The sequence below is a fragment of the Carya illinoinensis genome, chromosome 13 (assembly GCF_018687715.1).
Source record: "Carya illinoinensis cultivar Pawnee chromosome 13, C.illinoinensisPawnee_v1, whole genome shotgun sequence".
In the NCBI taxonomy this organism is placed as follows: domain Eukaryota; kingdom Viridiplantae; phylum Streptophyta; class Magnoliopsida; order Fagales; family Juglandaceae; genus Carya; species Carya illinoinensis.
In genome coordinates this window covers 509,621-535,248 of record NC_056764.1, presented here as the reverse complement: position 1 = coordinate 535,248, position 25,628 = coordinate 509,621, and the positions used below count along the sequence as shown (strand labels likewise).

The window sequence follows — 25,628 nt, the reverse complement described above, 5'->3', positions numbered from 1 at the left end:
AATCATGATTAATTGTCAAAATCATCTTGTAAATATTAGTGTAAATATTAGTGTAAATATTAGTGTTGAATAATGAAAAGATCATTTACATATTTAAGAGGACAAGGTAAAAAAGTAAATAACCATACTTACTACAAATATAGATTTGGTAAAATTAAAAAGAGGAAGGTTGAATAAATTGGTTGATTGATGTGGCAAGTCGCAGCGAGACTGGATTTGGACTGTTTTGATTAGTCATTCGTCACCATATGAAAACCTCCATCAAAGTCGTTGCTATGAGACGGTGATACATGAATTATCTGTACAAGCACATGGGCCCAGTTATTTGGGGCCTCCATAAATTAAAAGCATCTCTCTTTTTTTCTCCTTTGATTTATGATACTTTTAGGATGTTTGTATTTATTTTAGACATGAGTGGTGATGACTTTTAAAGAAAAATACAAATGTTTTAGTAAATGGGAGATCATATATATGTTAATTATTTCCGAATGTTACCATATATAGATTAAAATATTTTTTTTCTTGCACTAATTAAAAGTTTCCACAAACACCTTTACCAATCTAACGTTGTTTTCTACATCTCACAATCATTGTTGTTTTCTCAAGACGTGCTCAAGAGCGGAATCCGAGGATCACTGACCTGCTCATATGATGGAAGTTTGTGTTCCTCTCGTGCAATATGCATGCAATTTCCCATTTCAGTGCAGTTTTTCAATGTCAGTCGCATCATGATATACATATGGGGAATCTTGTGCTTATCCAAAATTATAAATGTAACTTTCTTCTTTCTATTTTGACTTTTAAGACACTTTTCGTTGGATCATTTGCTTTGTCGTTTATTGTTTTTCAAGCTTTTTGCAGACATGTGGGACAAACTAATTTTTAGAAATAAGTCATGCGTTCTTATCGCTAAAAATTACTATTTCTTACTAATATACGAATATATCATTGTAGTGTGGGGACACTTACAATCTATTGTGCTTTCTATTTATCCCGTGATAATATATTATGGAGTATAATATAGGAAGTGGGTAGGGTCGGTTGCAAGGGTTGTGGGGTCTTTTTCCTTATCTTACATTTCTTTCATGTTTCAAAGCAAAAACTATAAAAGCAATTTGCCCAAAGTTTGACAATAATGCTTCTCCAATGAAAGCAACCACTCACCTACTCTCTCTCTGTCTAGATTGCTTGTGAGGTATGAATTCAATTTCGTTAAGTTTGCCTACGCCATACGGAATCAGAAAATCTAATTGGACAGCTGGGGAAGATTAGATGTGTACAGTATTGCACATTAATATATGTTATAATTGGATTATCATTCCCCAACTTGCATCAGATATATTTAATTATAATAATATAATATAATTTTGTATGATTTCTCATTTATCATCATGTCTTTAATGCTCCAATGGTCGATGTAACATCAGTTGTCAATTGCATATATATATATATATATTTATATATAGTTAGTTAGGTTCTCCTAATTTTTTTTTTTTTGTCATTTTTTAGAGGATGTAAATTATATTTTATTCTCTCAAATAAGACTGGAAATTTTGGTGGGAGTAGCCATGCATGCTGTTTCAGCTTAAAGAAATGGTCAGTGATGATTAATTTTAAACGTTAACACTAATCTCAAGGTTTCCCAATCAAAAGGTTTTTAGGATATAATAATTTCATTTGTAAGGATCGTTCACATATATAAAAGTACTATTTAATTTTAAATTTTAAATTTTTACCTATTTATTACTTAATCATTATAATTTTTTTAAACTTTCAAACAAAACAAAAAAAAAATAATATAAATTTTTCAAATTTTAAAATAAAAATTATATTAAAAAATTATATGCTTAAAATATTTTTTGAGGAAATTTCCCTACGATGCCGACGTCACCTCAGATCCTCAAGTTCTTAATCAGCCGCTAAGGACCATATATATATATATATATATATATATATATATTTTTTTTGAGGAATACATTATTACTAGCTCCAATTATATAAGCTTTCCACGTGTATATTGACTTGAGGTCTCCTCCACTTTGTCAGTGCTCCTACCATGCATCCACCCATTAAACATTTAGAGTTAAATATTGTATTATTTTATTATGAACGACTAATTAGTCTTTGTCTCAATTAATTATATATTCATGGGGATACTGTTTTTTAAAAAAATACGTGAACAAATGCAGGGATTACACTGACTCTAATCTCTTAATCATCCCCACTCCCGCCGCCCCCTGGCCCTCCCTTGGATTTGTCGATCAGTCTAAGCAATGGCTACAGTGACAGTAGCATCACGGTGATCGAGACCAATAAAACCATTTTTTTGCGTCAACTTGGCCAACAATTTCGCACGTCATTTGGTTCTTGACTCCTGAGACTTGAGAGGCCCATTGCAATAATTCAAAGCAAATCATGAGTACACCTAACTTAGCCAATATAATATATAAATATATATTGCCCTTTTAATAAATTAACAGTTTTTTGTGTCCGATTTTTTTCTTTTTATTCAATAAAATAATCTCAACTTCATTATTTTAAATTATTAATTTATTTTTTTAATGGAATTATTAGCTAACATCATGCAGGATACATCATTAATTAATTAGTAATTACATCAAGGTATGCACTCCACCATAAACTATTTTATATATTAGCAATTTATATTAAAGGGAATATAAATCAAAAGGTGCGACGTGTTAGGTACATCATTGCCTTATATATAAATTAAAACTTAGATTTAATTAAACACGTTTTCGGTCAATAAAATATAATTCAGAGTATAGCATTTGGACTTTGTGTTTGGGATTCAAATAATTGAGTGGACCCCACTCGATTAGAAAACGTGCTGGTTGGAGATTGAAATAATTCAATAATTGCCCCCACTACTCATTTTTTTATTTTCCATCACAAATACATTGCATGTGGGTTTCCCTTGTGTGTATTATCACGTACACAAACCTCCCACATTCCTCTCATAAAATAAAACTGTTCTCCATTAACCCACCCTGACTCCTATCATTTCGCTCCTCACCTTCTCTTTCATCTCACTTATTTTCTCTACTTTTTTTTGTCATATCTCATAGAATTTGCATGTGGGTTTTCCTTTTTGTTGATAAAGCTCTGTATGAAGAGCCGTTGTCTTCGTTGGTTTTCTCTTTTTTGCTCTGTTTGGATGGTTTTCTGATGGAAAACAGTACGGATTCGACCTCCCGGGATTTTTTCAGCTATACCCATGTCTAATATCTTCGGTTTCAATGGTAAACTCTCGATTGCTTTAGAAAAACATAAATGATATACTTTAAGTGTTCTTCTAAATAATATACTCAGTAAAGAATTCATCAAAATTAAGCCGTTACCCTCTCTCTCTGTCTCTCTCTCTCTATGTCTCTCTCTCTCTCTTCTTTTCAACAAAAACGGTGACCCTCTGTTTTAGACCAGACAATTCTGATCCGTAAGATTTTTACAGGTCTTCTGTAGCTGTCAGGCGTCGTAGCTATGATACTACATCGCTCTTCTGTATCTGTCAGGTGCCGCAGCTATGATGCTACATCTTTTGTCTCTTGTAGAGAGATGTTTCACGAAAGATGTTATGAAGCAATAGAGTGATACTTTGTCATAATTTTCTCTATAAAAGAATTATTCAGCTCATCTTTTTTCGCATCTCATTTTCTTCACTTTTCTAAATTTAGTTTGCATTCTTACTCTGTAATCTCTTTCTGCTTTCTCACTTTGCAATGGCTCAGCAATCTTCTCATTACCAATATATGAGGTATTCTGCACTTCGTTCACCAGTTGTTTCTACTTCTTCCGTAGGTGCTATAATGCAATCCAATAATGATCTGACTAATAAGTCAGATAATGAAATTATCTACGAGCTTGTGAGTCTCGATACCCGATACTCATCAACCCTTGTCGCATATTCTCAGCGACTACAATCTAGGACTGGTGGGGTTGACAAACTCCACGAGAATATTTTTATCCTTCAGCGGCTTCTTATGAAGTCCAACATGAAGATAGAAGCACTAAAGCGAGAGAACATAGATTTAAAATCTTTGCTTAACTTTTCTTTTCGAGTGGCTACTCTTTTAGATAGGAAAGACATGCAGATTTTTGAAAACCATGAGCGTTTAAAGATTGAGGCAAAGAGTCTCAAATTTCTGTAATTTTGCTTTGTGATAATAAAATAATACTTCACAAATATTTATATTTGTGTTTCTATCTTCTGTTAGATCTTCTATGTGTTCCATTTTATTTCTCTTTTAATAATGCACAATTTCTTACAAAACCGTAATATGAATCTGAAATACTAATTGTATTTAAGAGATGGTATTTTAGATCTAATAATTTCATTCATCTCATCCATGAATGTTCTCTAAATCCCAACTGAAGCTTCTCATTTTACAAATTTTGTTAGTTACAGTTCACTTGTAAAATCTTTGCTTGTTATTTGAAAAAATTCCACGGGATCAAGATATCAACAATCATGACAGTGCTACTGCTCTCCTTCTAAACAGGTTGATTCACATGAATAACCTCAGTTGCTTCAGTATACTGAATGAGATGTACTTATTTCTTCTATTCTTTATTTTAAGGCATTTCACCCCTCTCTTACCTGCTGTTGAGTGGTGCATAGCGGTGTTGCTGATTGCTGAACGTGTTACTGATTATTATTATTTACTTTCATAGAAAATTTTTACATTTATATTTTGCCTCCACTAGGCAAACGTCCCTTGGACGTTTTAGTTCTACTAGTATATATATATATATATAAACTGAGCTAGGGTGCTAAATATATTATATATATTTATATTATATTTTAGTTTTGGCACAAAATACAGAATATGCTCCATGCGCGCTAGCTAGCTCGTATTCATCATCATGCAGTGTTGATGTTTAATATGGATTCAATATTCGCGCGGGTGACCCATACATGATTTGTAATCCAGCTAGCTAGCTAGTAAGCCCTCGATCGATCGTAATCGGTGGGATATTGCAGGAGTACTTGCGCCACGCCAATATTAATTTATGTTATGTTTGCCGTTTGGTGATTAATTTAGATGGCCGTCGGCCTGTAATTAATTAATTTGATGATTCTAATCGATTAATCAATTAATTAATTGCGACACGCATGATGATGGCCGATATATAGATGATGATCATCTCTATACATGAATTAATATTGTTCATCATGTGAAAAAAGGACAAGAAATATATGCCTGTTTAATTAAGTAGCCAATTAATAATTTCGGTGGTGGCCTCTCCTCCAATATTATTCAAGCAAATAAATATAAGAATCATATATTCCTTCAAGCCTAATTAATAATCACTACATTTTGGATACATTCAATTTCATAGGCCAGGCAATCAAACACGATATATATTAATATATTATATATATATATATATATATGTATATATATATTTGTCTTCATCGATCATTCATACGTAATAATATCGATCGATTGAGATCTTGCACAATGATGATCAATTGTTACCAACCACACACACACACACACACACACATATATATATATATATTCTAATATCTTTCTGTATGTTTGAAAGTTTATATATCATGATCATCTATACTTGTATTTGCCAAACATTGGCATATATATATATATATATATGCAGCAAATAATTAAACATGAAGTACACTACTTAATTCATCATCATGTATACTTCATATATTCATGCAGCTTTCCATTTAATTTGTTTTGGTTCTAATTAATTAAGAAGTAACTGAGCAGGTGCTATTAAATGCTTGGGTGCGATGTTTCTTATCATATGCGCTTCTAAGGACTAACAGACATTCAACTTGATGATGAAATTTAGGCGTCACAAGCTTCCACACTACTCGGAAATTTGAACTCAACCTCATTTGAATAACAAGTGGCAGTCCCTTTCCAGACTCGAGCATGTCCTCCATACTTCTTCCCGCTCCATACAACGGCTTCTTCTTTGTCCCCACAGATAAGTGGTGCACTGTTGTGCCACTCTCAGCATATAGATTTGGACCCTACATTATTTAACAACTAACCACATCACATTACATATATGATTAATAGATATATATCAGCTTCTTTTATATATATATATATATAACAAAAAAAAAAACAATATATAATGATATTGCACTAATCACAAATAATGCAAACGACTAATATCAATGAGGAAAATGCATGCCGGCCTATATATTACAATTTAGAACTCTGCATTTACTCAGCTATATATAATTTACAGGCCAAAAGGATGCATGCATAAACCATGAGTACTCATGGCCGCCTTGGCCCTTGATCATGGTCAAGCAGTACACCCTACACACACACACACACATATATATATTAAAGTGACCAAGTTGACGCAACTTCCATGTATATATGTTCATTCAAAAATAGATATATGTGTTCCCGGCCTAGAATGAAATTAAAGAAAATACAGCTTTTACTTGGCGTCGAATGCAGAGATCTATGTAAAATCCATTCATGATGATCAACGTACACTAGACCAGTACTAGTAGTACTATTAATGTTGCAATACTTACATATGACATGGCGAAAGGGAGGCGACCAAATAACATATCGATTACTGGAGGTTGAATGTGAAGGCCGAAGAGCTTGGACTTGTTCTCCGTCACCAAGTCCAACGAACAATTGCAGGTGAGGATCTTTGTTACAACACCCGAGGCATCCACTCCTTCCCCCAGTACAAATTGCCCAACGCCCGTTATCTGCAACATGCAGTTTCCTTTTTCCTTTTAATTTTTACGGTAATTTAAGTAGAATCGGACATAAATTGTAGCTTAATTAGTATAGCTAGCGTCTTATACCTTAGGCTAAGTACGTAATAATTTGGGTTCTAGATCCTTGGACATCTGCATGCTGCATCCTATCGTGGGTCTTGGATTAATGCTCTTTTTCTTGAAATGGCCATGTTGATATTTAAAGGATCATGGGTCTTGGATTATGGGCCTTTCTATTTAAAAGATAGCATTTAGGCCCAATTGGAGCCGAAATAGAGTGCTTAGTGGATTAGTTTCATCCCAAAAACAAAAAGAAAGGAGAAAACGACCGATCGAGTAGGGTGCAACTTTGGGCCTGCTCGGAGAGAGAGAGAGAGAGAGAGATTCATACGTACCTTAACAGAGAGCTCGGGTGGTTGAGGCTTTGTTGCAAGGTAAAAGACTAGCAGCGCAACTCCCAAGCTGACCATTGCCCTCCAACTTATTTGCAAACAAATCCACACACACGGATCAGAATTTCGATAAGTACAGAACCTTCTCCAAGGCCCTCTTCTTCTTTGATAGTATTCTTTCTCACCTTCCTCGTCCTCTTCCTCGTCATCGTCGCCACGTACTCCACCATCAACAATGATCAAACGGTTCTCACCATTCTCGGTACCTGTCCCCTGGCTTCGAGCATCATAAGCAACCTTCTTTTCATGCAGAAAGGAGTTGTTCGATCCACGAGAGGAAGAGTAGCGGGAGAGAGTGAAGCGTGAGGCTTCGTGGTTGGGGTTCGCTGTGTTGGCGAGGAAGGTTTCAGAGCGGACTGGAGAGTGGAACGTGGATTCGTTGCTGTTTCGAACATCAGCACTGTTGGCGTGAGAGACAGTGGAAGGACTTTGGACGTAGTATGCACAAGGGTAGGTATGAAATAGTGCTTCTTGATCCTCCACACCATCCATTCTGTGATTCAACATTGAGTGAGCGAGTGAAGAGAGTGAGAGAGTGAGAGGGTTGTGTGAGTGAGAGAAAGAGATGATTTCTCTGATGTAGGAAAGGAGTTTGGTAGGGGTTTTAAAGTGGATGAAGAGGTTGCTTTTTCTGATCCAGAGGGGGAAGGTTGGCTTGGCTCTGAGACATCGGTGGGCCTTTAGGCGGCATTAGCTCTTGCTTCTGCGTAATTTATAAGACTGAATTACAGAAAATTAGAGTCTTTGTAAGGGATCAGACCATACCATCAGACCATGTGTGGGGCTGGAGTTTGTTCAAACCGGTTTAAATATGACCAATATTTAATTGATCGTGTTAGAAGGTTTCCCAAACGATGAACCGATATGATGTATCCATTAACCCTACAAGAAAAGTGAGTTTTTAGGTTTAATTTATAGTAATAAAAAGACTATTAATAATAAATTAATTGTTAATAATTTTTTCGTTACTATAAATTATTTGTAAAAATCTATTTTTCTGTAATATGTAAAAGATAGGGGGTAATCAAAATTTGCATGCGCGGGACATGTAATAATGTAAGAGTAATATAATATTAGATTAATGGATGAATCGTAACTTAGCAGATTAATTAGCCGAAAATTACGGGAGTACTGGCTTGATCTTCCTGGCCTGACCTCAGCCTAGATCAGAGGCTACCATATACTTTACACCGAATTGTCTGTCTTTTAACATCTGAGGAATGATAGCAAAGTAAGCACGCTTTTATAAAATATTCCTTTGATCCCTAACTGATCGATCTTTTGATTTCTTTTCATAATCCCAAAGGAAAATTTTATATATACCCTATATTATCATCCCATTAATAAAATGTGATATATTTATTACTCTTAAATGATAATTTATTATATATTTTTTTATTATTAAATAATAATAAATATATTACATCATATATAATAAAATACAAATATCGTGTGTTATATATTATTACTCAATTCTAAAAGTTGGGACCTCATATTTAAACCAAAAAGGTACATTAATAATTTCGAAACTGCTAGCTAGGACAAGTCATGTGCTAGTGCGTGGTTATGCTGATACATGCACCCTTCTTAATTAATATTCTCTCGATCAATGGATCGGTCTGATCCCGCGCGCAGTGATTATTAATCGAAATTCCCTCAAGCTGGGAATTAATGCACCAAATTCATGTCTTTACGGGAGTGGATTTCATTTAAATGGTTATTTTGTACATGCTAGCTAGCTAATTGATGGGGTTTTTTTGTGGCATTTGATGCCATTAATGCGCCAAATTAATTAATAATATGCTTAAAATACAGCTTGATGTGGGCCTTTGTTAGCTAGGCTGGCTGTATTCATGATCGGTTACATTGTGCAATTTGGTTTTAGTTTATAATTTATAAAGAGAATGAAATTCAATATTAAAACACTTATAGCGTGCTTTTGAAGAGAAGTACAGGTGGATTGAAATACAAGGGTGACCATACACTTCCTCATGATTAAAGGTAATAATAATTAATCTGACCATTGAAAAATAATCAAATATATAGTAGTGCGTGTGTATATATATATATATATATGGCTTTCGCTTTTATGCCAAGAGACATTATGAATTGCACTTGTCGATCACTGGCTACTTTGCTAGCTAGCTAGCATCATCACCAAATTCGTAATTTCCTAGCTTTTCCCGCTCCCAAGTAGTAGTACAGCAGCAATACTGATCATTCACTGAATCAGCTTACACATACACACGCACACGAGTCCTTGCATTGAGACCAAACACTGTACACTAAAGGAAGACGGCCAGTAATACCGTTTTGGTTTATTTGTAACCTCATTGGATTGATCAACAGTTAATTATACGACAAATTAAAGGGGAAAGTTTGTGGATATATAAATTAAAGGAATACATGGGGCATCATATATATATAATTATTATAAAGAAGGAAAAGCAATTAAAAAGTAAAAAGTGAAATGAAAAGTAGAGAGTAATTTATGGGACCGAGTGGAATACTCGTTTACAAGCTGTCAAATCAGGAATATATATATATTTGACTTATAATTACCGTCGTCCTTAATTATTAGCACAATAATCCAGCTGGCCCCCACTAATTGGTGCGAAAAAGAGATTAACGGAGTTCAAAATAAACGACTATTACATCAATATCTGTATAGTTGATTTTTTTATATTTAAAATTTAAATTAATATTATTTTTAATAAAATTTATTTTGTGACCAATCGTATTAAATAAATATTCATATTGGTACACAGAATTGCTTATAAGTAGATTTTTCTTAAAAAATAATTCTTTTTTATACCACACATTATTTATGTAACATATTTTAATTTAAAAGATAAATTTTAAAATTAAAATTTTATAAATTAAATTATGTCAAATAAATAATATATAATGTAAATACCTTCAAATAATAGCAATTAGATAAACTTAAAATATTTATTAATGGATATATATCATGTTTCAAGGACTTAAGAGTTTTTTTTCAAAAAAAAAAGGTTATGGTAATTATTATAGCCCCACAATTAAAGATGTTAGTGTAATATAGACATAATTTATTGAGAAAGTCCATTGTAATCATTGCTATTATAAATATAAGGAATAAAAAGAAAGAAAGCGCTATTGATAATAGAATTCAACAAATATTTAAATAATTGGTAAATTAATTTTGCAGATTGATTTGGATAATTATATATGAGCAATGCTACTTACAGTCTACATTTAAAGACTGTAATATAAATCTAAATAATTTTATTTTTAAAAGTATAAAAATATTTTTTTTAAAATGATATTTTTTTCTATTTAATAAAAGCATGCAAATAGAATTTCTTATTATATATTCGTAGTTTATGAAAAAGAATTGATTTGTTAGAACTAGGTTCGGGTATTTGAAAATAAAATGGATTGATATAAATGTAGAGAGCACAGCGTCGCTTTGGCCGAGTGGTTAAGGCGTGTGCCTGCTAAGTACATGGGGTTTCCCCGCGAGAGTTCGAATCTCTCAGGCGACGTTCTTTTTTATGTTTTGGAACTGAGAAAAGTTTAAAACGTGCCATGTAGGATCCGGTTACGCGGGGTTACCCAGGACGGTTGTAAGTAGACTTTTTCTATAATATAACTTGTAAGCAACCGGATCTAAAGATTATGCAGTTTTTTTTGGATAAAATTGTAATTAGCCCAAAAACCAAAACGTTGACGCTAATTAATCTAAACATACAGTACGTACTAGTAAGACTGAATGCTAGCGGGGGATCAGTACACGTCGACACGATACTTCTCCTAGCTCTAGTTATATATTATCTGTGGAATATTCATGAAGGTCATGAATTAAGCACATGGTGATGTAAGAGAATCCAAGTCAAATAATACTAAATTGTCTCGTAGCATATGAGATGTCTTTTTTTTTTTTTTTTGATATTGGAGATTGGGGAGAGGGATCGAACCCAAGACCTCTCTTATGGAGGTTGGGTCTTATGCCATCTGAGCCACATGCTCTTGGCAGCATATGAGATGTCTTGAATTGACATATCAACATAAAAATGACAAATAATCATAATCTTTTTCTAATTGAGATAATTTTGAGTGTATTTTAATATTTTGATTATATTTTAGTTACGGATATCAGAACTGCATATATGGCCTCAATTTGGAAAAAACAGTTTGGCGCACATATTGTGGTCACCGAGCTATGCTTGATGTGCATATTTTTCAAAGGCAAAATTCATTGTTTTCCCTTCCGAATCTCCATTTTTAATTTTTTTTTCTTTTACAATAATATTTCATTTATCGTTTATAAAATTATTCTGAACCCGACTTAGGTTAGATTTTTGACAGATTATTTCTTTTATTACGTATTTAATTTTGGCGCCATGATTAATGAGATTTTGTTATTTTTGATAAAATTCTGATAAGAACGATTTTCAGTTATATAGTCTAGCTTGTTGGTTGATTTTTGACATTCTTAAATTTGATAATTTTGAATTGAACATAAGAGGTGTTTATTTGTATTTTTAGGTGATTCTCTTGTATTTTTCTATGTAAATTATCTGTTAAAATTAGCCTGTAAAATAATCGTTATTCTATCCTACGTCACATGGCCAAGGATATTATTGGAGTCCTCAATCCAGCTCGTAATATATATATATATATATATATATATATATGGATACGTATACTATATCTACTATAAGAAGATTCAACAGTACCGATCAGATTTAAATGCTTTCACGTGTAATTAGCTTCCACCTCCACTTGAATTCGTTCCCATGCATGGAGTATATCATGATATATATAATATCTAAGATATATAATTTCTCAACAGCTAGTTAATTGGTCGCATGAGTCACATGTTGGTTCAAGCTTGGTTAATGATTTTAATGACGGCTGGCTAGCTGGGTCTTCAATCAACATATCACTAGTATGCATGATCGATCTGCGGTTTAATTTACCCTTCCTTCATGCAAAAATGAGACGTACTTCAATTTTTTTCACCAAATGAATGCATGCGCGCCATATTTGGGTGAAAATAATCAAAAAATTTATACAACCTCCTACTATTCACATAACCTCCACACACCACACTTTTTTTAATTTTTATTATTTTTTTCTTTCATCAAATATTTAATATATGAATAATGAATAGAAAAATTGAATTAATTTAAAAAGAATAAACTCAAAAAAAAATTAAATAAGATATTAAAAATTTTAAAAAGAAGTCATGGTCATGTGTAGATGTTGGAAGGTTATGTAGCATTGCTCGAAAATAATTATCTGATAGATTAATGATGTGATGCTTACGTACATACATACGTGCATTAATTGTAGGTGTTTGTGCTTGCGGGATTAGAGGAACAAAAGTAAGCTAATTTTTATTTGCAAGTTTACAAAAACACATGCACGAATCACAAATGAATGTATATGCATACAAATTAAAAAACATGAAGATAACCTTCAATGTCATTTCTTATTGACGGAAGCTTACATGCATGATTGGTGTTACACATATATACTTTTTTTTTTCTCCCATATATGCACTAATTCATAGCAATTACATCTACGTACCTCCGATCCAAATTATTTCTTTTGTACATTAAACTACAATTTGCCGACTAGCTAGTACGTATACTCTTTATTTCCTTATTATTAATCTTGGTAGCTGCTGCTATTCGTCTATTCACATTTCTCTTCATTGGGGTCGACGATGATTATTGCACCAATCGATCTGTCCCCGCGCGCCAATCAAGTAGTACGTACTCATGATAATGTATGCATACCTCACAAGGAAATGTAATTAATACATACAAATAGAAACTCCTCATCCTAATCTCTATATTGCAAATCTTATTGCAGACCGACCTAGCTAGCTAGCTAATTAGGTATCAGGGACCATGCCTATATGGGAGCATTTGGTGATGGATACATTTTTCTCATAAGCTAAAAGAAACATTAACAGGTATTGATCATATTGGAACAAAAGGAATACAGCAAGACCACGAGGTTTATGCATGTATGAAATGATGGTTATGAGAGAAATAATATTTGCCCCAAAATTTACTTGGGTATGGCTTTGGGTAGCTTTATGTGTGGGAGGAAGCTGAGAGATCACTAGTAGAGAGAGAGAGAGAGAGAGAGAGAGAGAGAGAGAGAGAGAGAGAGAGAGAGAGAGAGAGGAGAGGTAGCGGAAGGCAGGGTCGGGCTTTTATTCCACTTGGAAATCAAGGAAAGGATATTAAGGAGGATAAGTCTTGCATTAAACCTTCAAAATCCCATTCCCCCACCTTTAAGTTTTCTCCTTGCCCATGATTTCCAAACCCACACATGTTTTCTATTTTAAAGCTCTCAGTAATGTTGAAGCAACCATTATTGAAGTGGTTGTTAATGCTTTTCTCATCTACCTCATGAGCATTATTTTCTTCAATGCTTGATCTACTCTCTAGTGGAGGAAGTGAAAGGTCCCTTTCTAACCCCATACTATTAGGCTTCAAGATCCCATGATAATCCGATCCATATAGTCCATTCCCAGTACCAAATTCTGCTAAGGTTGTAGGCTGCATGTTGAACAACCCTGCTGCACCAATCATGTCATAGCGGTTATCAATCATAGAAAACGGATCAAACTGCTGGCTGCTTGTGACCAAAGTGTTCATGCATATGGAGGATGATGATGATGAGGAAAATGTTTCCATACACATATTCATGATGTCATGTTCATGCATGGGAGCTGCCATTACACCTCCGAATATGACATCTCTAGGCTCTGAAGCGTCGCTGTCGTTTGTTGAGGGTGTGGAAATATTGTTATTTCTCAACCTTTTCTTCAATGTCGAATTCCAAAAGTTCTTAATCTCGTTGTCCGTCCTTCCTGGAAGACGTGCCGCAATCTGAGACCACCTGAATATAATATTATTTGGAAAATAGGAAAATGCTTGAGAAAGAGAAAATAATCTACTGCATGCGCACATATATAGCTAGCTAGGCTGCAAGCGAGAATGGCCTTAGTACTTTAAGATGCATGGGTTTCAATGCGGGAAAGATGCCTCTAGGACTAGATATTGCTTAAGGCTGTGTTTGGGTAGTAGAGTTATTCAATATTTTATCATTACTTTTTATTATTTTTTATTACTATTCACTATTATTCAATATTTTATAATTACTTTATAATTATTTTTTTACTACCATTCACGATCATCTGAGATCACATCACTACTTAAATGTAGCTTAAAGCATTAAGGGTATACATGCATATATAGCTAGAGGGCCTGGTTAATTTTAAAAAAAAAATTATATATAATCAATTTTGTGTACTTTTTCTACACTCTACTAATATGATTGGCCAAAATAATTATTTTATATTAAAAAAATGAGACAACTAATCACATTAATATAGTGCACAATAAATATGCAAAATTGAGTACTGCGCGCGCATATATATAATTTTGGAAAAAGAACTCAGCCCCCAAAGACTAGGGGCAAAAAAAAAACTAGGAGAATCCACAATGTAATATTACACACACATGCGGTTATCAGAGAGAGCCGTAGTGGGATCGAAATTAATTTGGCTATCTATAAATTAAATAGTGATTCTCGATCAGAAAATAAAGTCAAATTCAAGATGACTTCAAGATTTGAGCCGAGTATACGTAGAAGTACCGGCTATTCTTTTTTCCTTTTATAGTAATTTTATTTGCTTAATTGGCGAGTGCATTACGAACCTATATAAAATCTATACTAACCTCATCCCCACTCCTTAATGAGAGCTAAAATCCAAGAAGTATCTTCCTTAAACTCTGCTAGCTAGCCTAGCTGCTACCTATATTCTTGCATCGGAAGAGGAAATGATTCACCTCGTGCCAGTTTCTCGAGGGAATTACGCAAATACTGCAGATATATATATATATATATATATTTATAAGTATACTATATACGTGAATGCTATTTTAATGTCGAATCTTCTATATGTCTGTAGCCATTACTACGCTAATGACCAGTTGGCTGAAATTTATAATTTCATCGCAAGGTTTTTCACAGAAAATGGAATAATAATGCTAGCTAGTTATATGCGTTATCATTGCCATATGAGGCGAAGAAGAGCCACGAGGACCACTTTCAACTTGTTTCTGGACTTCTAAAACACCCGAATATGGGAATGTTCGTGTACTATATATATGGTTTTGATCAAGTGATAGCGAGAGCGAGAGTGAGAGAGGGATCGAGAGAGGACCTGTTGCCAAGAATTGAGTGCAAATGGACAATAAGCTCTTCCTCCCGGGGCGAGAATGCACCGCGCTTGAGGTCGGGTCTCAAGTAATTGATCCAACGAAGGCGACAACTTTTCCCACACCTTTGGAGACCGGCATTCCGAGCAATATCACTCCAGCATCCTTGTCCGTTGGTTAACATGTACCGCATGAGCTTCTCGTCCTCCTCTGGTGACCACAACCCCTTCCTTAGCTTGCTCTTGTTATTGTTATGGCTTACTTTATCTTTTGTCATCTGATCTGGCTTCCTCATTGCTCGTTTTCGGTGGGATTTGCTGAACGCCCGAAGTGATATTTCTTCTTCTTGTTAGTGGTTTGATGGAGATCCGAGAAGAAGGATATATATGGACATTATGTTCGTACGAACAAAAGAGAAGGCTTTATGGGGTGGTAATGGTGATGATGATGGTGATGGCTGTGGGGTTTGCTTAGAATATGCATATGAAGTATGAGAGAGATAGAGAGGGAAAAGAGAGAAGGATTATGTTTGTTGGTTGATAGGTGGAGTGGAAAACGGATTGGAGGGGGACCTCCTTGGGATAGAAATTAAAGAAAGCAGAGAGAGAGAAAGAGAGAGTGAGAGATGGTTGGTCTTCTTGTCTTTGACTCTTCTTGTCTTTTTCGATGCATTTTTCTTCACTCACAAGGTAATCATCATCTTTGTCGACTATGAGAAAGCTACATTTTTGCTTCCACTTCACATAATAATCTCTCTCTCTCTCTCTCTCTCTCTCTCTCTCTCTCTCTCTCTCTCTCACCCACACGTGAATTTGAAGTATAAACCTAGAGCATAAAAAAAGACGAGATCAGAGAGGTACAAAAAGTACTTCAGGAACAATCCTTGCTGCGGCAAAAATTTGCACTTTTTTTCGGAATAAAACGTTGCAGATTTGACATATGTGCGTCGTTTTTATGGGTTTTGATTTGTTTTTTTTTTTTTAAAAAGTAATTCTTGCATGCCCCTAAATGCTGCAAACAACCAAAGCGCGGAAATTGCGTGAACCCGTGATCTATCCCTGCAAGAATTTCACCTAAGAAGTTGCAACTCGCTTTCTAGCTCTTCTGGGTCTCTCCAAATTACTTATCTGGAAAATTTGAGCAAGAGACGAGAGCTAGATATGAGTGCGCATATTCTGTATGTATATTCTTTTGTTTCTAAATCATGTGCAAGGCCTGATGTTAACATCTAAATTTAGCAGAAGACATTATATTATTTAATTAGTGTAGATATATAATTGTGTGGCGGCATGAAATTAGTAGGTCTGATGTCCACATATGTAATTATAGTTTTCCTTCAATCTCTGGTAAGAATCTGATCTGCTGAATTACTTGTTATTAAAGGATTCACGCACTTATCCATATACATTTAGGTCGACCGCCATCTGTCAGCATTGAGACAAATGGCTTTAGATTAGAAATAGTTCTAAAGTTTTTTGACATCTACCTACAAATTAAACCACGATTTATTCCATTACCATCAGATCTTTAAACTTTCGTAATATCTTAACTTAATTGGCCCATTTTTCTTGGTTTTTTTATTTTTTTTCTCGCGGACGATTTGTTGAAAAAAAAAAGGTAAAAAATGTCAGATTTCTGATGAATATGGTCTACATTAATATGAAAATTTTCATATTTGGTCTAGAACCCGGCCCCTTTTAACTTGCAGAATTACTGGATCGTAAACATGATTATAATGAACAATTGATCATGTTCCGGTGATCGCTGCATGATGCCCATTCAAAAAGAAAAGGTTTTCTGGGAAAGAGGAGCCTGCAGGCGAGTCGATTAGCATTAGATATGCATCAAGTTGAATAACTCATTAATTCAGAGTACTACTACCGCGCGCTCAATATCGCATGAATCAAAGGCATGCATGCAGTTGTTTAGAATTATTTATTTTCAATTAATGAGTACTTTGGAAGACTCAGAACATTTTGCCCATTACAGCAGCAACAATGTAATATACCCTACAATTTAATTTCCCTATCTTGTACGTGCTGTGTCTTGCTAATCTTCTTGAAGAATACCCTTTGATCTTTACCTAATCCTCATGATCTCCCTGCATGCTAAAGAATTTGTTATCTGTCAAACTTCGGATGGTCATATGTGTCGCAAAACCCCCCTCAGTCATTGTCCAAGCTCGAAAGCAGATTTTTCGAGGGAGTCTTAGTCAAATCCTGTAAATAAAATTTGAAGGCCGGCAATTCAGTTGTTCAAATCTTTTCTTCTATGAACCAATAAGGACACGAGTCGCCGCAGTTTTCTAGGATAAAAGTGTAGTGGAAATCTCTCAAGCTACTCAAATGTTTCAAAAGCATCGTCCTCAATTCATGTCTATCTGATACAGCTAGCTAGCTGTCCTCGGAGATATCAATAACATGCTAAAGAGGCTGTTCCAAGCAACACGCTACTTGGTTACGAAGACAAGAAAAAACCAACTCATCATCATGACTCCTATTATTATTCAATTCAATAAAATATACTACCAATTTGGGAATCAGTCTCAAAGTTCATGGCCAGGGGAGCTGCATTTCATTACCTGTGATTCGACAAACTACGAGGTTAAAAAAGTAAACGTACTCAAGAAAATAAAATAAAAAAAGAAAAATCGTGGAAGAAGTGATCAAGGCTTGAAAGTTTTTTCTGACAAAAAGCGATGTGAGAGTGAATCTGTAAATGAAAAGATGGGGGCCGGAAGGGCAGGTGCAACCAAAGCCAAACCAGTGAATCCATGGGATATTTTACATGAGATATGTTTTCACGAGATCCTTGTTCATGATCGATCGTGCATCTAAAGCATTAATATCTAGTACATCTCTTGTTAATTTTACCTGCTTTTGCACCATTGAACCTCATATATGACTTCTTTCTCAAGCTTGGCAACCTATATATGAAGCTCATAAATGAAGCCTGCTACTACTTTTTCTGTACTAAAAAAAAAACCAGATTTATTTCTGTATCTTTTGAGTTGCTTCAGTTCAATTTTACGAATTTGAGGGAGCTTAGTCAAACAACAACAACAACAAATGTTAAAATTTGACGTATGTTTGAGATTATGGTAAAAAATATGGTTTGTAACTTTAGGATTTATGATTTATAACTTAAGTAATAAGTTTTACTATTAAAAAATTACTTACTGTTTAGTAATTATGTATTTAAAAACAAATTTAAAAAATATTTTATGAAGTAAAAATGATGATTATTTGAATTTTTAAAAATTATAACTATATCCTTAAATGTTGTAATTATATTAAGGTTGTATAGATATTTTTAGAGAAAAGCTCGGGGCTGAATGGGTTCAAAACTCATTTTCACACTAGCCAATCTAATGTAAACACGTACGCAATTTTAGGCTAGGGTAGATGAACCTTACCACACGGAACCCATCTCTCTCTTTCGACCTTTTCTTCCTCTCTCTCTCTCTCTCTCATCTGCATCCGTTCCCTCCCCCATCCTGCTGTGTTGGATTTTCAAACCTTTGGAAGAACCTCCAAGTATGACTCAAGAACTTCCATTTTTGCTAAAGCTATATTGTTTATGGCCATTGCAGCTTTTAATATCTGACTTGCACATTCACGTGTGATGCAACAGTTTTCTTGAATTTTCACTAAGGCCACTAGGAGCAATGCAGGGTACAGGTAGCCACCACTTCTCTTCTTGCCTCCGAATTGTTTTACGAAAGGAGGCAAACCCATCAGCATCTAGAGTTACAATACCTTGATCAACATACCAAACCTCCGTATTGACGAAGCTATCTAATATTTCCTGTCACAAAGGAAAATGCCTAACAAATTAAGAATGATTACTAAATAGAAAATTGTATAGTGTGAAACAAGCAAGGCTGGAACTTACAAGAAGCATGTTGTCAAGTTTACACAGAGCTAGGAGATTGATGAAAATATTTGACCTCGGCCTACAAGTCATGACCTTGAGAATGCACGAGAAAGAAACAAGAAATCTTGAATTAAAAGTCCAATACATAACTACTTGATAGTCCAATACAAAAAATGTGGGGTGCAAATGGGAGGAGGGAATAGAGAGGAGAGGTTCCCGTGGAGTGCAAATGGGGGAGGGAACAGAGACACAAATGCCATTTTTGTTTAGGGAGATGGGGTCAAGAACGCAGACGCAAATGGGAGAGAGAGGGAGAAAAGGTATAAAGAGGGAGATGGCTTGCTTGAGCTAAGGTTTATCTGCCCCAGCCTGAAATTGTGTACGTATCAATCAAAATGGATTTTCAACCCATCCGGCCTAGAGCTTTTCTCATATTTCTGTCAATTGACAATTTTTTTCAAATTTTAATTATATTATGTATTATTTGGAAAAATAAATTTTGAGAAAAAATGATATACCTTTTAAGTTATTTGAGATTAAAAATATTTTAATATATAACGTCCAAATGATTTAATTTTTTTATTAAAAAAATTTTAAAACTATTTAAATACTTTTTAAAAGTCAGATGCATCCCCCACCCTTGATTTTGAACGCAATGGTAGCTGTACTTAAGCCGGCTATGAGGCACGATGGTTGAGGATGTGTTGAGTCACACCAAACTAACATCTTCAAATGAACAGTTTCGGTCACGGTTTTTTCCTCATCAGAACACCATCAAAACGGACCTCGTAGAGTCCGTGAACAACCCTACCAATGACCACGAGGGTCTGCAATTTATTCCAGATTGGAAAAGACAATTATATTAGGGATTGAAAAACACCTAGCCAATATGCAGCTTGCTCTCAGATTGGCCTTGATCCCAACTCACAAAATCATACAAAGGAAAAGCTCAACCATCGATTGCTCTGACAAATGTGAATAAAATTTGTAGCTTCTTATTTGCAAATGTATGGCTTTCTACCAATACATAAAATGAGTTTACGAGAACCAAAATCAAACCGGAAGAAACATTTTCCTTAAAAGCCTTCTTTTGTAAGAAAAAACACTTTCATTAAGCATCCACTGAAACAAATGTAGACACATTTCACAGGCTGCCAAAGTTTACGGGCTCCCTCAAGAACCTTTCCATCTGCCGCGCCCGTGTCTTGATGGACATATCAAAGAGCTTTTGTCCAAAATCAACCACCAGGCCACCAAGAATACTGGGATCAATCTGAAAGACAAAAATAATAATTATTTTCAGTCTAGAAAAAAAATTAATTATTTTTAGTCTAGAATAAAAGAACTAGTGCAAGAAAATATGCTTACATACCTTCTGTTCAAGTTTAACCTTCTTGCCGTGTCCGAGAATATCTTGAAGGGTTTCCTTCAGTTCTTTCTCCTCTTCAGGTGGAAGGGGCTAGTTAGGAAATAACAACAATTAGAACACATACGAATTCTCAACTACTATGAGAAATAGTTGTATAGGATTATTAAACATATCCCTTTAAGCAGTTTTGACAGTCCCAAGGGATTTTTGGCTCTTTATATTCTCAACCCCACCAATCTATTTTGGTTCTTTCAAATTTTTTGAAAATTTCTAGGCTCACTGAAGTCATTTGCCAAAACCTAGAACGAAAGTGTGTCAACTCACTGTACATCCATCCATCCATCCATCTAATCTGAAGTCTTATAACAGGTGATATTCAAGTAAAATCCCAGGAAATGCAGAAAACAAGTCATATATCCAAATATGAATACATTATCGCAACTAAGATAAATGGATTTCCAATCAAGCAGTGAACACTAGCTCACATAGCCTGGAACAGAGAGATTAATTGGTCTTTTAGCACTCAACTCTTCCGCATTTATGTGTAACTAGTATTAGTAATGGTAGTCATTAGGGATAAAACATAGACCAACCATGGTACACCACCAAGCCCAGGAGATATACTACAAAAGCCTTACAACACGCTAAAATTTACGAAGACTTGACATGTAAGTAGCTGACAGTAACTGATTATGTAAGTAATAAAACAGTATGCCACATGCTCCGAGCAATAGAAATTTTATCATCACGAGTAAGAACATACAATTACAGTGGTCACCACAGCTTTCACTTCTCCCCTATGTGCCATGGTCAGCTCCAAAAATCTCTTAGTGATGGTGTCAATGTATCTTAGCCTCCCATTGCCAGCCAACAAAACTACAAGAATTTATAAAGGATTACACACAATATATGAATTCATCATCAATTAAAGAGAGAGAATAAAACTGAGCAGCAATGAATCAAAAAAATACATAAGATGAACATAAAATTGAATATGATGAACCCCTCCAATGATAAGAGAGAGGATACTTTGTAGTATGTCTAAGTAAGATTACCACAAGCATATGCACTAAAGTGGTGTATTGACATAATGAACAAAACCAGTATAATTCTTAAGTTCAACCAAAAATTGAGAACACTAGCACCACCTTTTCCCTACAATAACTTTTTTTTTTTTAATAATTATTAAGAAATTTTATTACCAAGAATAGGCACAGCCCAAGTACATAGCATGTATACAAAGGAAATACCTACTACACTCTAGAAAGCAGGAAATTCAAGCTGCAGCAGGGAATCCACGGTACAATATTTCACTTGAGGTATAAAATAAATGGCTACTTTTAGGCACCAATAAATAACACTGGCACAAAGACGTCTAAGAGAAGGTGACATTCCTAGACAACCCCAAACAAGCTATGAGCGTACGTCAAAACTAAATATGTTTGCTACCAAACTCAAACCCCCCCCCCCCCCCCCCCCCCCCCACCAAAAAAAAAAAAACCCTTTTTGTTTATAGGAGTTGATGCACTATGTTTATACCAAAAATAATAAACTGAATCACCATCATCTCCTACACTTGACCAGAATCCTCTCTTTCTAGGATTGGATTATAAGGAACTTGAACGATGAACCTAGAAACAATATCCAGACTTCTCTTTCCAATTTGAAGCAATTTCTTGGTGTCTTACTTTGTATACTCGCTGTGTACTTGGGCATTGCCTAGCTTCTTCATATTCAATAAAGATTATTACTTATCAAAAAAAATTTGAAGCAATTTCTTAACATAAACTTCCTTTCTATCTTGCTAAGACCAAAAAGTTTACCCATTTAGCCCACAATGGAGCCCAGCAATATTAAAACCCTCCCAAAATGCTAAAAAGAAAATTAATTTCACATCAATTTCATTGAGGCAAACCTTCAAAGACAAACACCATAGCTTGTTACAACAAGCATTTTGACTGAATTGCATTCTCAAGCTCCCCAGTGTGCAAATTAAGCATGGAGAAACCTTAACTTTGTTCCATCTGTGAAATTGATTAGAGAAAAAGCAGTGGCGTGGACATGGCTTCTTTTACGAAGAAGCTGGTGAAAGCACATGGAATGCTTGAGGGAACATAAAATTGAGGGCATAGAGTTTGCTCGCTAAATGAAAACAGTAAACTTGTCATTCTGAAATTCCCTAACTGACCTACATTTTCTAGGAGTGTAAAATTATGACAAGGAAAAATGTGCACAACTCTAGTACATAGGATGCAGAGGGTAAAACTACAAGGAAGGAGAGGAGGAGGGGGACCAAAAAAGAAAGGAAATACTTAGGTCTGGTTTGGATAGTGAGTTGATATGGTTTGTGAATAGTAGTGAGATAATTGAGTTGAAATGAGTTAGAAATTGTTTAATGGGGTTTTGGGGAAGAAAAGGAAAAAAAAAAGTTGAATAAAAATATTATAAAGTTAAAATATTGTTATAATATAATTTTCTAATATTATTTTTGTTTTGGAATTTGAAAAAGTTAAATTGTTTTCTGTGTTTTGTTTTGAAGTTTAAAAAATTTGTAATGATTAGGCAATGATTAGATGAAAAAGCTGAAAATTTGAAATTGAAAAATGTTTGCGTTTGTGGTGTTTGGATATTCAGATGAGATAGGATGGGATGAGATGGGAGCTTTCATTATCCAAACCAGGCCTTATTAAAGGAAAAAAAAAAAAAAAAAGGAAATACTTACTAAAAAAAGTAAATACTTAATAAAAAAATGGAAGGAAGTGGTAGAAATCAAAAGCTAGAAACAACCAAAACCCCAAATAAATACATGTTAACAACAGATCTAGATGAAGCAGACATCAAAACTAAATAGTGAAGAACAATCATATTGCAGGAATATTTCCACACCCTCCACCAAATGGCTATTTCTCTCACACCAAATAATTCACAAGAGACATGAAGGGAAGAATAATGAATGAAGAATAAGGAGCTGCATATCATACCCAAGAAATGCTTTGTCACCTCTGAAAATTTAGCTTCATTTGCAACTTCCTGGATAGCCTTCACTCTGACATCTGCTGGGACTGTGAGGTCCTTTGTGAACTGAGAAAAGGTAGGACTTTTCTTTATAGCCTCAACAAGGTCAAGAAGCTCAGCCTCAACCTTTTCCAGACAATTTCCTTTAACTCCCACAAGGTACAATGCAGATGCATAGTTTCCGGATCCCCCAAATAAAGCTAGAGGCACCTATAATTCCGTGGAAAAGAAACAAAGCAATATAAATAAAAAAGATTGATGAGAAGGAATCTGATGAGTGAAATAAAATATCGATAAATGGATTTCAATTAAGAGAAAAATGAATTTCATTGTACGCTGCAACATATTGAGTTACATCTATGAGAGAAATGTTGACAATTGAAACCTCAAACTTCTCTTTTTGGGACCAACCGATAACTCAAGGCAACCAAATACAGTAGTCTTTAGGCCCTTTATCCTCCTTAATCCCTCCCCTCTCATTGGTTAAACCAAGATCACCCCCTTAATGAGGGGGATGAGGCACTAATTCACTACAAGTCCAGTGGCGAGACCTTACACTTGCTTTTGGAATACACATCCATGTTTATACTTTTTTTTTTTACAAGTAAAAATATTATATATATATATATATATATATATATCAATAGGAGTAACCAAGTACACTGGACGTATACAAGAAAACACCTAGCCCATACTAGAGTGCCCCAAATGACCCAAAAGCCCATGAAAACTACCCAAAATACATCAAACCCAAATTGGAATGGAACACACCTCCCTAACCCCAGCCCCTTGTTTCCCGTACAACTGATTCAAATCCCTCTATAAGACCATCTTCACAATGCCCTCCCTTTAGTCTTCCCTCAACTTGAACTACCTCCCATCGTGTCGTAGTTAATCCATGTTTATACTTCAAATACTTGAACAGAGAAAAGAGTAAAAATTTAGTCAGCATACTCTGCCAACTGCCATTCCCCAAATCAGAATATAAGGTTAAGTCAAACAGTAATAAACATGGGAATGATATGGCTGAGAGAGTACAGTGCATATTTCATCTATATTAACTTAAATGTTCGATGCAAGTCAATTCGAAAAACTGACAGCTTGACTTACCCTAACTTTCTTTTCCTTTTGCCCAGTAGTAGTGGCATAATTCCTTGAGAACTGCAACCAGAGAATGGCCAAAATCAGACAGCACACAACAAGAGGATAAAAACTTTTTCCCTAACAAAAGCAAATAATTGATTAAGCAGAACATTGTAAATGTGCATGAAGTAACCACTTTTTGGAAGTGCCAAAACAGAAAATCAATTGCGACCATGAAAGATTTTAGTCACTACTCTAACCCTATCCACAACGCGAAAAAACACGTGAAACAAAACACTAAAAATAATTAATCGGCCTTATGTTTGGTTCAAGACAGAGCCTTTCAGCATTCAAAATAGCCAAAAACAAACAAACGAAAACGAAAATAAGAAAAATGATCATTTTTCTATTTCTCAAATTTCCATAATTTCTCGGGAACCAAACAACGTATAACTAAGTCAAACCAAATAGAATTCATTCACAAGAACACATCAACGAAGATCAGACTCAAAAAGTGAAAAAAAGAAAAAAGAAAATCGATTTGCCTTTATCTTAATTTATATTTTAGTTTTTGAGTATCACCTCAGAGTTGGAGAGAGCAAGCGCGGATCTCGGAACAGTGAGGGGAGCGGAATGGAGAGCCTTGGTCAGGAGAGGGAGACCCGATCTGATGCGAGCAGCTAATGCCATTTCCTTGTAAACCCTAATTTTTCTGATTCGAAGTGAGGTTATTGCAATGGAATACTGTAGGGGGAAGCTAACCAGGTGGGGAAGGGCTCAAATGACTATAGAGTGAACAATTTTACTATGCGGTGCGGCACGGCTTGCGCGTTGGCACGTGGAATTCGGAGAAAAGGTAC

General features: G+C 34.9%; 3 protein-coding genes and 1 non-coding gene across 4 annotated transcripts; 1 reads left to right on the top strand and 3 right to left on the bottom strand.

Annotated features, from left to right (window-relative positions):
• Positions 1 to 5,558: 5,558 nt before the first annotated feature.
• Positions 5,559 to 7,956, bottom strand: LOC122292478. Its single transcript, XM_043100857.1, has 3 exons — positions 7,141 to 7,956; positions 6,548 to 6,733; positions 5,559 to 6,022 (listed from the first exon to the last, which is right to left on the bottom strand). The coding sequence occupies exons 1-3, from the start codon at positions 7,702 to 7,704 to the stop codon at positions 5,735 to 5,737; spliced, it is 1,038 nt and encodes a 345-aa protein (XP_042956791.1). The 5' UTR covers positions 7,705 to 7,956; the 3' UTR covers positions 5,559 to 5,734.
• Positions 7,957 to 10,639: 2,683 nt separating this feature from the next.
• Positions 10,640 to 10,721, top strand: TRNAS-GCU. The gene has a single exon. It is a non-coding gene; the product is annotated as a tRNA-Ser (tRNA).
• Positions 10,722 to 12,638: 1,917 nt separating this feature from the next.
• On the bottom strand, positions 12,639 to 15,916 carry LOC122291379 (transcription factor MYB83). Its single transcript, XM_043099070.1, has 2 exons — positions 15,431 to 15,916; positions 12,639 to 14,100 (listed from the first exon to the last, which is right to left on the bottom strand). Exons 1-2 carry the CDS (start codon positions 15,718 to 15,720, stop codon positions 13,425 to 13,427), a joined length of 966 nt encoding a protein of 321 aa, XP_042955004.1. The 5' UTR covers positions 15,721 to 15,916; the 3' UTR covers positions 12,639 to 13,424.
• Positions 15,917 to 20,274: 4,358 nt separating this feature from the next.
• LOC122292825 (ATP synthase subunit O, mitochondrial) lies at positions 20,275 to 25,556 on the bottom strand. The gene is made up of 6 exons (XM_043101353.1): positions 25,351 to 25,556; positions 24,796 to 24,846; positions 23,652 to 23,895; positions 21,434 to 21,546; positions 20,674 to 20,760; positions 20,275 to 20,574 (listed from the first exon to the last, which is right to left on the bottom strand). The coding sequence occupies exons 1-6, from the start codon at positions 25,456 to 25,458 to the stop codon at positions 20,446 to 20,448; spliced, it is 732 nt and encodes a 243-aa protein (XP_042957287.1). The 5' UTR covers positions 25,459 to 25,556; the 3' UTR covers positions 20,275 to 20,445.
• Positions 25,557 to 25,628: the final 72 nt, after the last annotated feature.